Consider the following 12,951-nt stretch of genomic DNA (forward strand, 5'->3'; position numbering starts at 1 on the left):
CTACCTGATTATGAGAATATATCACAACATAATGGTAATGTCTCTTCACCACTCTATGGCAATCCATTGGCATCCTCAACCAAGAAAACTCTCTAAGATGGATTTTGCTGTAGTAAAATGGCTGTGGCTTCCCTTTCTTCTAAGTTGTATTACCTCAGCGTCCTATTTTCTGTGAATATCCTGCTCTTTGGAGCCCAATTCCACACCATCACCCACCTGCCTGGCTGAGCTGTGAGTACCTGAATAAGCAGTTTGGCAAGCAGGAACAACGTGCTCTGCCTCATCTCAGGCACGGGTAAAGCACCAGGTCAAAGAGGAAAGTGTATTAAACATAAACACTCATTTGAAGAACATTATTTTCAGGACAGAGCTATACTTAATACAATATTGGTTAAGAACCAATTAAACATCAGGTTTTTTTTCTACAAAAGTAAATTAAGGTTGCCCCCCAAAACGCAATTACTATTGTTTATGATATTCTAAGTGACATGAGTCCTAAAACACAAGACTGTATCACATTAACTAAACCAAATATGACAGTGAATATCAAGAATTCCTCCATAGAGAGTAATTCCATAAAACTAAAATGAATTTGGGTAGACATAGAGGAAAAATATTACAAAAATGAGTCATGACCTAGAAGATGTGTAGTAGGAGACTGAAGGCACTCAGCCTATCAAGGTGTTCATGAGCTGGAGAAATACTGAGGGAAGACATTAAGACAGACAAATCAAGAACCGGGAATAAGAAGCTGACACGGAAAAATTCACAGAGAAGTAAGGCACAAGTTGAGCAGCGACGATAACTAACCACTGGAATAAACTACTCAAGGAAAAGGTGGATTCAACACTTTGATGGTTTTTCAAGACTGTTTTTCTGAGCAGCCTTGCTGTGGTCCAGCTAAAGTTACTCCTCAGAGGAGGAACTGAGAGAAGTTTCCTGATGTGTTCTGCAGGAGCCACACCAGCTCCTCGGACAGCCCACCAGCAGATGCACCACAGCCTGCACACCTTTAGGTCTGCAACCGCACAGCTAAAAATGTCCTTCCCAAGAATCACAGAATCCTGAAATGGTTCTTTCTTCCCGTGCTCAACAGGTGACTGTTTTTCATACACTGAGTGGGAAAAGGAAGTAGCAGAAGGCATAATAAAGTCATAGATCAGTATAATCCGTCAAAGTGCCCGTTTCCCACCACTCACCTCAGTGATGCAATTGGGTGGGGAACTTCCAGGCTACTGAGTGTCTGGAAAAGCAGGGGAACCTCTTTTTTCAGAAATAAATATTTTGAAGAGATACTGGCTGAAAGATTTACTCGTTCCATATTACCACATTGAGACCTTCATATAAGAGTAAAACTTTCTTTGCTACAATCTGTGCTTTGGCGGGGCAAGAAGAAAAAGAAAACGCTGCTCTGTGAAGTCCCTGAATAGCAAAGTCTACCTTACAGTGACAGCAGCACTACCAGATCTCCCAAGGAAATGCTCCAGCTCTGTGTCGCTTATCTCCAGGACTAACAAGCAGGTATTTCACTTCAGAACCCTGCTGACAATCTGCAAGGCAGGAATCGTGGAACACTCCTGCCTCACTCCTCTAAGGCAAGCACTGAGGACAGACTCCCATTTGCAGAGGTAACAGCAATGAAAAAGGAAGACCAGGAAAACAGGCAGGGTTGGGTAACAAGAAGAACATTGTTGAGGTGTGGACTTACATGGAATAGATAATTTATACAGAACAACAGTACATCACATCTGTACTCATACAGCTGTGTAAGTACACGAGATAGAGGTCCCTGGCTGCAGAAGAAAATGCTGATTATGCTACTTATTAAAGGTTAAATTCCAGGCAGGTTAAGAGTGATTGGACATTTTTGATTAATAAAATGTCTCACTGATTGAAATGCCAGTTAAAACTGCTTGAGATTTTGCTGTTTGGCTACTGGCTTCATCTGAACTGCACATGCTAATTCCCTGTGTAAAGGTGAAAGGCCTATGTGACCCCTCTACAAGCTCTTCCTTGGCTTCCTGCACCATCAGGAGTAGGGTCCTCCTCCACATTTGGCTGTGGCTCTGTGGATCTCAGCTCCCTTACAAGTTTAGGAAAGTCACAGAGTGGAAGTTGCACGTTTAACAGTGTGGCAATAACAACCTTTGTTGTATTAGGGGATAATACCTAAAGAAAAGACAACACTCTAGGGCTGTCCTTCCCTATCCTAGCTAGGAGGGTGGCTCCTTGCACTGTCTTCCAAAGCAGAGATGATGTTACATCAACTTCAGCCTTGCTCAGCCCCAAATTCTACACCCTCAATTGCTTATTCCTGTAAGGATTTACAGTGAAATGCAGAACTCGGTCCTGGAAGATGAAAGTGTCCCTGCAAATGCAAAGAAACCAGCAAGTGTCAAAGAATTTTAATATACAATGCAGGACAAAAAAAATGCAAAATCCTACTTTACAGAGTTTTAGTTTCTCATAATCTAAGACTCTTAAAGAAATGAAAGCACAGAACATTAATGTGGAGGCAGATGCTTTGCTCCATCTACCTCCTTTCCCACACATTTTGAGAATTATTCTCTAAGGGTACTTCCATAAATCCTGCAGAGGATTACACGTGGAAAGGGAAAACCATAGTTCATCTGGCTCACAAATCCAAAATGTCCAAATGGACTTTTTTCAGATATCAATGGGTTAAATACTCCAACTTAAATAAGGAGAAAGAAAACTCCCATAAAACTGATACTCTGTTAATACAAGAAAAATGAAAGACACATGAAAGTACATTTTTTTTTTTAAGCTAAACTACAATTCAGTAAGAGTTATATAAACACTTGGGAAGACATTAAAGACATATTTGAGTATTAAAAAAAGAATATTAAACTCTCCCATGAAAGAAAGAATATGAAACTCTCCTATGTAAGTTTTACCATCTGTCTCCCCTGTGGAAGGGGCTGGTACCAGCGTGATATGGAGCCATCAAGGCAGATTCCCTCTGCTGCTGTCCCAGTACATCCTCCACGCTCAGCAGGGTGAACAGCAAAGGATGCTCTCAGCCAGTACTTCTGATGATCAGCCTATCCCATGAAACCTGCATCCTTCTCCACTCCAAAAGCATGAAAGCTCATGCTAACTGTAAAGGACTTTTAGCAATTGTTATAGTACAATAAAAGATAAGTCACCCCCAGCCTACCCCTCTCTGCGGTGGTTCAGGACATTTCCTGTGACTCTTTAATTTCAAATCACTAAAGACCAAAATTTAGCATGAAAGTCAGTAGCCCGATACAATAAACATATATATTCATAAAGACTTCAGTTCCATTAAGGTTTTACTATCAATAAACAAGGAACATAAAGTTGATATTCTGTTAAATGTGGAGGAAATGATTTCCTCTGTAGGAAGAAGTTTTCTAGCCAGAAGGCAGCACAGAAAAAAAACCCTTTAGGCCCAGCTTCCTCTTCTCCCCCCAGCCCCACTTTCAGCTTTGTTCTGATCCAGCCAAAATGCAACTTCATATGATGCCACAGGTGAGGTATTTTCCTCTTTATGGTAAACAAATGATGTCACAACCACAGGACTGTGATTTCACTGCAGAACTGAACAAGTGGGCATGTGACGCATGGAATGAAAATTATAGTTCAGACACAAACAGCAGAAATAATTGCAAAAGTAAAACAAATGAACAACCACGTAAATTAATTTCTTTTTGAATCACTCTTCCTGTTTTCCAAGTCCAAATGAGTCTCCTTTCCTATTTAGGAACCCCGAGGGGATGAAAGAAATGTCCAAGATGGTGAAATTAAAAATTAGCTATTGAGCATGAAACATGCAATGATTGCACTTCATAACATTTTTATTGCCTCGGTGGTGTATGAATCACTTCACAGTTCCACACTGTTACGATGAAAAAAATGACACCAATAAAGTCTGAGCAATTGATGTTATGACTTCATCAATCTGGGACTAAAGGCACGCACAGAATGACAAATGTTCTCAAGAGCGTGGAGGAAACAACCACCTCATTCTGCCTCTTTGTCTCCTTCTGAAGAGTGGTTATTCTCACCCCAAACAGATGGAATATTGGAACAATCCTCAGCACAGTTCCATGTGACACGGCCTTGCCTTCCCTCTCTGGCCACATTTGGGTTTCTCAAGAGCTACGAACACAGCTAATGCACAGTGAAGCTACAGCTAATACAGAATGTTCCCAGTTTAGAAAATTCCCACTCCTTTGAGGTTCTGCATCAAGACTGTGTCATTTTAACACTCACCTGCACTTAGCTTGAATTTTCAAAAGTAGAATTATCTTTACAATTTCACTAAATCCCAAAAAGTTCAATTTATTGCTGCTTAAAGCTTTCAAGAGGACAATAATCTCTGCTTAAGACAACAAAGCAGCATCGAAGTAATCTATCAGATACGACATCAAAGGTAGAGTGCAAAGAACTGACCTCCGGCAGGGACGATGTACCTGCTTTTGACAGTCATGCTCAAGAGTTAACAAGTGCAACCTTAAATTTCCTACTTGGAGTTCAGCTTGCACATAACTAAATAAATACTTTAGTCTGGTTGTTCAAAAAAAAAAAAAAACCAAACAAAAAAACCCAAACCAAAACTCCCACCTTTATCAAGCGTCACTAAATCCAAACCTGTTCTGAACAGCAGAAACTAACAATGTTTTTCCTCTCTCATAAATACTAGCTTTCATTTTTTGAGTTGCGAGACATCTTGACTCAGGTATTAAAAGTCCCTGGTAGGATTCTTTCCTTTAATATCATAGCTCATATCCCTTATAAAATCATTAATAGAAAATAAAGTCCTTTTTGTTAACTCTAATCTTGCTTCCTTGCAAGTGTGCCAGAGGCATTTTAATATAGATCAGGTCATGAATATCACAAATTACAGCAGCAATGTGTGGCAACAGAAGATCAGATTATTCTTATAACAGTAATACCTTCTTCCTTCTTTGATTAGAAAAAAGTAAACAGCATGCATTGATCTCTCAGCACAAAGTCACTTCCTCTTAAATCTGTTTTTCTGATCCTTACAAATCCAGGTTTACAGTATGAGGTAATGGCACAGCACAAACCTTAGAATGATGAACGAGGGGCATTACAGGGTGCAATAAAACCTACTTCATTTTACGTCAAAATTCTCTCCCGTTTCCCATGATGTACAGATATGAAGTTCAGATAGAGTAGGAAAAAGTTAGTAGGTGCTCTTTCCCACAAAGTTTCCTATGGCAGATGCATTATGAACAATGCAAACTGTGTACAGGCAGCACAATTATGGAAGAATTAATGTACCAACAAGAAGAGCCCTAGCCATAAATGCAGTATAGGAAAATGAAATTAGATTCACAGTTAATTTATACCTCAGTATTTGCAGTGCAGAAAAGCACACTCCATTAAAGTTCCTACTTTTCCTGGGTATTTGCCGGAACAAGTAACTGTAGCTTCTTTCCCTACTTTGAAACACACACACTGGGAAGGACTCGTAGGATCTTCACACTGGTCCATGGTGGGGGAAAGACAGGAGTAATGACCAAACAAAAGTGTAAAGATGTTATTCACGTTACCCACTGCAGAGCCCCCCAGGATGCCATTCAATCACAGGGTGCAAAAATGGCTTATTATTGGCAAAAACCTATTTACAGCAATCCACAGATTCAGTTCAAGTTACTATACAATAAAGAGGTGTTTTACCTTCACTATGTCCTGTTCCTTCAACATAACTCAACAAGGCTTCAGGTGATGCTGACATTAAATGCCAGCTGCCCAGTCCAAAGGACACATTTATTAGCCCCCAGTGACATTTCGCTTCGAAGGAAGTGAACTTTTTTTGTGCCACCCAAACACCTCTGCCGAACTCTGACAAAAAAAAAAACGACCTTGGCTGATAAAAACTCCATGAAAACAGATTAATGAAGACTTCCACGATACCTTCCCCAAGGAGAACATTTAAACTCTTCAGCAATATGCAGCATTAACATCTGATGGGACAAGTCTGTCAAGGAGGAGCCTTCGAAAGATGATGCTGGTTTTGCAGAAAGGATTACCACCTCTGATTTTTGGGGCCAGGCTGGAGTCCTAACTAATTAAATTCTAATCTGCTTTTCATAAAATGCTGTCTCAAATAGGCTTATCTTCTAAGAAGTACAGCATGATCTTCTCATTAAAGAATCTGTTACAATGGAAACACATTAGTACTAAAGCCATAAAAGACTGAGGAAATTATGAACATTTTCCCCAAAACTAGCATGCCTTTTAAAAAAAAAAGTGCCTTAGTATCATTAAAAAAAAATAAATTCACAAGTCTGCTTGAAAAGTGGGAACTTGCTGTTTAAATGTTTCTTGAATGTTATCTCTATTTTGTTCTTTAATTAATAAAGGGATACATGCACTGACATTATAAACACTAATTTGCTATTTAGCATCCCAAATTAGGAAGCATAAACATTTATGCACTTTATTAAACACTACCTAAGAACACTTTTGATACTAACAGGAGACAAGCTAGGCTCTTAAATGCAATTTCAGGGCACGCATAAGACACTGTAAAAAGACACTCCTGCTCTTCCTGTCCCTTGCCATGAAAGCTCCCTGGATGCATTTTTTTGGCACCAGCTCTTATGAAACAAACCTTGGAAATCAGTGAGATCTGACTCATCTGTGCAATCACAACCACCGGTGTAAGGGAAGGGACGGGAATGCAGGGACAGGGAGCAGTGAAAGTGGGGTGTACCTGTTTGGCAGCATGGCATTAGATTGGCACAGGGCAATCAGGAAGCTGGACTTTAGAAAAGCATAAAACAAATACACCCTGAATTAAGACATTATTGAAGTGTAGGTGATGTACAGGAAGAAACACCCTGGTGTTACTCTCCATCTATTCCAAAAAAGGCACTGCAGTTCTAGCATGCCTTCTCCTCTCCTCTCCCCTTTTGCTTCCACCCACCCCAGCCCTTCAAAGAATTACAGAATCATTTAGGTCAGAAAATACCTTTAAGACCATCAAGTCCAACTATTAACCCAGCACTGCCAATTCCACCACTAAACCACGTCCCCAGGAGCCACATCGACCCACCATTTCAATACCTGAAGGGATGGTGGGTCCACCACTTCCCTGGCAGCCTGTTCCTTTCCAAATTATCTCCATTTACAGGACACTGAAATAGGTTTCACATGACTACAAACCAGTGCTACAGGAAGATGATGGGAAATAGGAAGTCTTTCAAGACTACAGAAAGCAGAATTGCAGTGGTAGAAAAGAAACAAATGCTGATACTCAGGAACAGGAGCCTGAAAGGTAAATAATCACATCCGTATGTGTAAAATACATTAAAAGTTAACCAATATCACTAATATAACAAATCCTAAAAATTCATCAAGGCAGATCTTAAGTTATCTCTAAATCCTTAATGAGAAAAGACTTCAGGCTATTTTCTTCTACTTACAGACGATAAAATTCAAATGACAAATTATTCTTCAGAACTTTGCACTGCAAGTCTAACTTCAATGTAGAAAATTATTTTTATTTTTAATTTAAATTCGTACTAAAAGCGTCCACTGTTAAATTATGGACCCAGACAAAATGGTAATAAATTTTCTATTGTACATAATCTTGCCACAAGTGTGGCAACTTTTAAATTGTTTGAAAATACAAATACATTAAAAAGAGAGTATTTCAAGAACAGTAATATGGACACACTGAAGAGCTTTGTACCACAACCAGAAATCTGAAAAATGTCTTGGTGCCTGAAAAAGAACTGCTTTTAGATTTATTTATTAAAATAAATTATCATGATTTTACAACTTACAGCTTGGAGTTCTTTGTTGTTTATTGGTTGTATTTTTTTTTAACTATGACGGCAATGGTGATCTACCTACAAGATAATAAGTGAAAAAGAAGAGTTCTTTTTGTGGTTTTGACCAAATATATTGTTAGAGATCGAAACAAAGATTTCTAAAAACAAACGATTAAAATTTCAGTTCAGAAAAACACTGATTAAAATACAATAAACCCCTTTTCAATAGCAAAGTGGATTTTGTACAGTTCCTTCTTCTAAGCAGATCTTTCCTGCAGCTTAGATCCGCTAACTCCAGTAAAACTAAACGCAGGCCAAATGGGTTGGTGTTTGCAGAATTACAACCTTCATACAGAACTGCAGGTAACAAACTGCAACCCGTTGGAAAAAACCTTTGAAAATTCATTTTTCATTGTGAGTGAACTTACAACATATCTTACATTATTTAAAAAGCAGTTTACACCATGACAGAACCGCTCGAAAAATGAATCAGCGATAGGAAGAGAGCAACGCTTCGAGTCCGCTTCTGCCACCGGCAAAAACGCCACACAAATCAAAAAACAACACTTAAGTAAAACACTAAGACTTTATTAAAAATCCAAAATTTATTGCAAATTGTACTTTGCAATTTCCCTCCTTTCTTCATTTTTACATGATTTATTGATATCCATGATTTTTTCACAGATGTACTTGTTGACTTTGGAGAGTCTCTGTGCAATTTCAGTTTCATCCACAGTTTCTTGTGCTATTCTATCATACAAACATTCTGAGGAGAAAAAAAAAAAAAGAAAGAGTCATTAGGATATTTTTAGAAAATACTAGAGCCCTGAGTTGGGCTAACTACACAACAGAGACAGCACTGAGTAACCACGGTATATATTTGTTGCAAGGCAAGAGAAGCTTTCCTTGATTCACTGGCTATCTTGGTAAAGTCAGCATTTTTCACCAGGCTTGAATCTTTGGCATGACAAACTTCCAGTTATGCTGTGACTACATTAATAGGCTTTCTATACAGAAACAAGGCTAAACCCAACCTTTTAAAGTGTCAGTCTTGACTGTTAAACTCTTGTATTTTTCCTGTATCTGCACAGCAGATTTAGTCTTTTCCCAGGTGAACTGTCTCACCAGAACTGTTGTTATCTACAGTTCCCCGTGAGCCACTCCTACCTTCACACCTTCAGGAGAGTATGCAAACAATACTGGTCAGGAAGAGAAGCAGTAACCAGTAAAGGAGAACACTTTAACCCATTTGTTTTACTTTTAAATCTGCCCCACATTCTTTAATGCCTGTGTCTTTATCGGATGCCCTCTTCCTGGGCATATTTTGCTTTTATTAGTAGATTATTCAGGACAAGGGCCATCTCCTTGCTCTTTGAACAACACATTTTGTGAACTTAATTGGAATAAAAAAAGCAAGCAATAGTAATAACTGCAAAGGCCATCAGGGCAGTGAAAGTTGAGACAATTTTTCCTCACAGAGTTGGTAGTTTGGTGCCAGAATCCTGCAGAGGTTACTGAAATCTCAAGTGGTGCTATACACACAACTCCTTAGTGAAAGGCAGGTTTGAGGGTTCGTTTTTTGTTTTCATAACCAGAATGATGTATTCTTGTGTGTAGCCTTCCCAGATTGGTCAAACCAACTCTGTTCTGCTTTGCCTAGTGATCTATTCCACTAACCGTTTATTGCTTCATATACAGAAAGCCATAGAGATTATTGCCTAATTAACATGGTTTACAACATTTCTAATGCACCATATTAAAAAGTTATGAAAATTAAGTACTATGCATGCCTTGTAGTTCATTTGGAAACCTCTGAGAAGTTTTATAAAAGGTTATTTTGCATTAACAAGGTTTATAACAGTGCTCATGCATCATACTTTTTATCATTTCTTTATTACATACTACACAGTGGGGATTTTTAAGAAGCTATAGAGATATCAGACACATTAACAGCTAATGCTGTCGTTCAAAAACCTATTTTAAATAAGTTAGTCTGTGTCCACAGAATGATGAGAATATCTAAAGCAATGTGAATTTTATGTTGTAAGATGTACTGAATATAAAATAAGTGAAATTAATTGGCGCACGGCCTGACAGCTGAAATGCTGATCACCAGTAAACTGTGGTTAGAAATGCAACACCTAAGAAGAGGCACGTCACTGAGAATCTGAAGAAACCCAGTGTGTTTGCAGGTCACAAGCTTGCCCTGCAACAACCTCGGGAACACTCCCAGGTTGTGGTGGATACACCTCGTAAGGTGAACTCCCTCCCAGTGAGAGACGGGCTGTGTTAACTGTTTAGCCACAACGTCAAGCAAAGAATCACTTGACTGAACTTGTTCATCAGCTGTAATATTCCAAGTCAGTGTGACCCAGAGTGATCTGTGATCATCACAGTTTTTCTTCTTCCATCTCTTCCATTTCTATGAGGGGGTGCAGTAGTAGTTTAGTACTTGTATAAGGATGCTGGCCTAGGAGCTCCAAAGAGCAATTTGGGGGTTCTGCTCCTTGTCTTTTGGCTTCAGAGGAACATACAGACACCCCTTTGTATTGCTGAACGGACCAAAGATTCAAGTAGACCCCAAAGACTAACAAGGACTTTCACTTCTTTCTGTCATGCCTGATCCAAATCACTGGCTATGGAAACCTGACCTTCCTCGCACTTCACCTATTTTTCCACTTGCTGGTCATTTTTTTGCTTGGTTTTCTTCTCCACGGTGGGGCAAGTCCTGCTACCACTGACGCAAATGCAAAGGACACGACAACATGGAGACTCGTGGTTATGAGCTACCCAGTCCCACTAATACAGGAAGCCTGTCACCTAAAACACTGGCCATGCAGTTTAACTGGTCCAAGAGGAGATTGTACAGGCTTGGGTCTAACAAAATGGGAATCAAAGACAAGGTGAAAGAAACACTGGAAAGAGGAACATGGAAAACCAGGGCATGTAACAGCATTCAAATGAGGGCTGAGGCTGAAAGCAAAAGTATGACAGAAAACACAGAAAAATGAGGAAATAGGGAAGAGCTGAACTGCTGGTGAGTGTAAAGGTACGGAAGAGAAGAAAGGAAGGGCCTCATCTGCCTCTCACCATGTACCTGTTGGAGCATACTCCCAAACTCTCCATAGTCAAAACAAAGGGAGTTAGAAGGAAGTTGTCATTTAAATGGCTCAAGCAACACAGAGTGGCCCTGACAGAAGTAGAAGACGAAATTCTTACAGAAGCAACCTCACCAGCAGTGTTGAGGAGCAACAGGGAAACTAGAAAACGTTTTGCAAAGGGCCAGTGAAAAATAACCCCTTTTTACTGTGTGCTTGTAAGTGTGCATCTGGGTGACCAATTCTGTCTCCACTTAGAGCCAAGGGCAGCCACCGCCACAGAGTGGATTCCTTACGTGGCCAGGACATCAACACTCAGCTACAGGGGTAAGGATTGCACCTGAAGACCCCAGCTAGAACTACAAAATCAGCATGGAACAGCTTCCACTTCCACATATATTCCTGAAGCAGATTAGCAAAAAGAATCCACGTCTTTTACTCGTTTCTTACAAACTAAGAAAGATGACAGTACAAAGGTAGGTTTTCAATTTTTCCCCACACAACACAGACACACGCACACACTCAAAGAGGAATCGTATTCCTTACTCCAAAACGTGGTACTTGCAAGGCAGATTACAACACCACCTCTTAACAAGGTCACAGTTAAGAGCACACAGCAACTAAGAACAGGAAATGCAGAATAATGAATCTCAATCAAAGGGAGATTTCTTTCAGCCCTACTGCAATTTCGTATGGACACAAAACCTAAAAATCCAATTTCAGTATGTATTTCGTGAGGAACCAACTCAGTTCTGACTTAAAAAGAAGCCTGAAATACCAAGAGAGACAGAAATGATGCAACACAGGCACAATGATACAAAGGGACTGAAATTCACCATTCATTTTAAGTAAGGGAAAAGGCCTTCTCTCTCTCCAAGTACTACATACATGGACTCAGGCTTGTTACTGAAAGTGTCATTGCAATTTTCCCTGCCAGATGAGGTCAGCGATTTACACTTCCTGTCCAAATTCCAATTCAAGTGCAGCAATTAATTTTTACTATTTCCATTTCCTTCACTTAAAAGGGTAAAGCTATACTTTCTTGCCTTTGAAGGTACACGTATTTTATAGTCACAGCTATAATGGTTTCTGTGCCTCATGCCAGAGCTGGTTATATTCTGGATGAAAGAATGCGGTAAGGCTACTCTTGGTCTTGTTAAAAGGAATATATGCATTTAAAAAAAAATAAATCATTGTGTTATAAATGAATTCTAGAACAACATGTTGTTCTCCAGGTTGAGAGTCCTGCCCTGCAATGGTGATCCCCTCCAACCTTGCTGAAGTCAATGTACAACTCTTCAGCTGTGAAGGCCTGCACTGTGCACAGCTATTGCAATGTGTTTGACTTGTCCTGGGTATGTATGCACTTCACAATGCAATAGCAGTTCTGAATTACAGTTTTTAATCAGTTAATTTTAAATGAGCTGAAAAGAAGCATCTTTCAACTCAGTGATTAATGGTTAAACTCCAAAGCAGGAAGCAAAAGTTTTCAAATAACCTACCTCTGACAATGCTTAATTTGTGAGGTGAGAGAGGTGGCTTGGGAACGGCATCTTTCTTTTTTTTGGTTGCAACTCCTGTGACACTTCTGTTCTTGAGAACATCTGTTCCCCAAATCATAACCGCTAGATTTTTTGTATACTTTGAATCTCCTTGTGTTACTTGCAGCTGGTGCCATTTCTCCTCATCTACCCAAATTCCACTGCCAAGATGGACCTAGAAGGTAGTAATAATAACAACTTATCTATGGTATGTAGCACACAACAGTATCCAAGTGCTGTAGGAACATTAATATTAGGTACTATAATAACAGTAATTAGGGCTGAACAAATCCACTTTGCCTAACTCTGAAATTTCTCCAACTTTGTGGCTCAGGGAGTTCAAGTCAACCTCTATATATAATATAGTTCCTTTTTGCCATCACTACTTTTCCCCCCCCCACGTAACCTGTCTCCTGAAAGACTGTGGTCAGGAACAGAGATCGAAGAAGGAAACAGTGAACACATCCAGTATTATAAAGTTATGCACAGCATATAAACCAAGCAGTTGCACCAGCC

The 12,951-nt window shown here is 39.6% G+C and overlaps 1 protein-coding gene across 5 annotated transcripts in view; it reads right to left on the reverse strand.

Annotated features, from left to right (window-relative positions):
- The window catches only part of LOC114062486 (BEN domain-containing protein 5-like), an 892,614-nt gene that overhangs the window by 328,358 nt on the left and 551,305 nt on the right, over window positions 1–12,951 (reverse strand). For 3 of the 5 annotated variants that reach the window (XM_027893954.1, XM_027893946.1, XM_027893982.1), the window contains 2 exons: window positions 12,397–12,610; window positions 8,364–8,562 (listed from right to left, as the gene is read on the reverse strand). The exons of 1 other annotated variant lie outside the window; for it this stretch is intronic. In XM_027893954.1, coding sequence (XP_027749755.1) covers window positions 8,402–8,562; window positions 12,397–12,610 — 375 coding nt within the window. In that variant the 3' untranslated portion in view covers window positions 8,364–8,401. Of the gene's footprint in view, window positions 1–8,363; window positions 8,563–12,396; window positions 12,611–12,951 lie in introns of those variants that run through there. One more of the 5 variants, XM_027893971.1, reaches the window with a different exon arrangement.

Source organism: Empidonax traillii, unplaced genomic scaffold (assembly GCF_003031625.1).
Source record: "Empidonax traillii isolate 1590-97213 ecotype Southwest subspecies unplaced genomic scaffold, ASM303162v1 scaffold15:size5535645, whole genome shotgun sequence".
In the NCBI taxonomy this organism is placed as follows: Eukaryota; Metazoa; Chordata; class Aves; order Passeriformes; family Tyrannidae; genus Empidonax; species Empidonax traillii.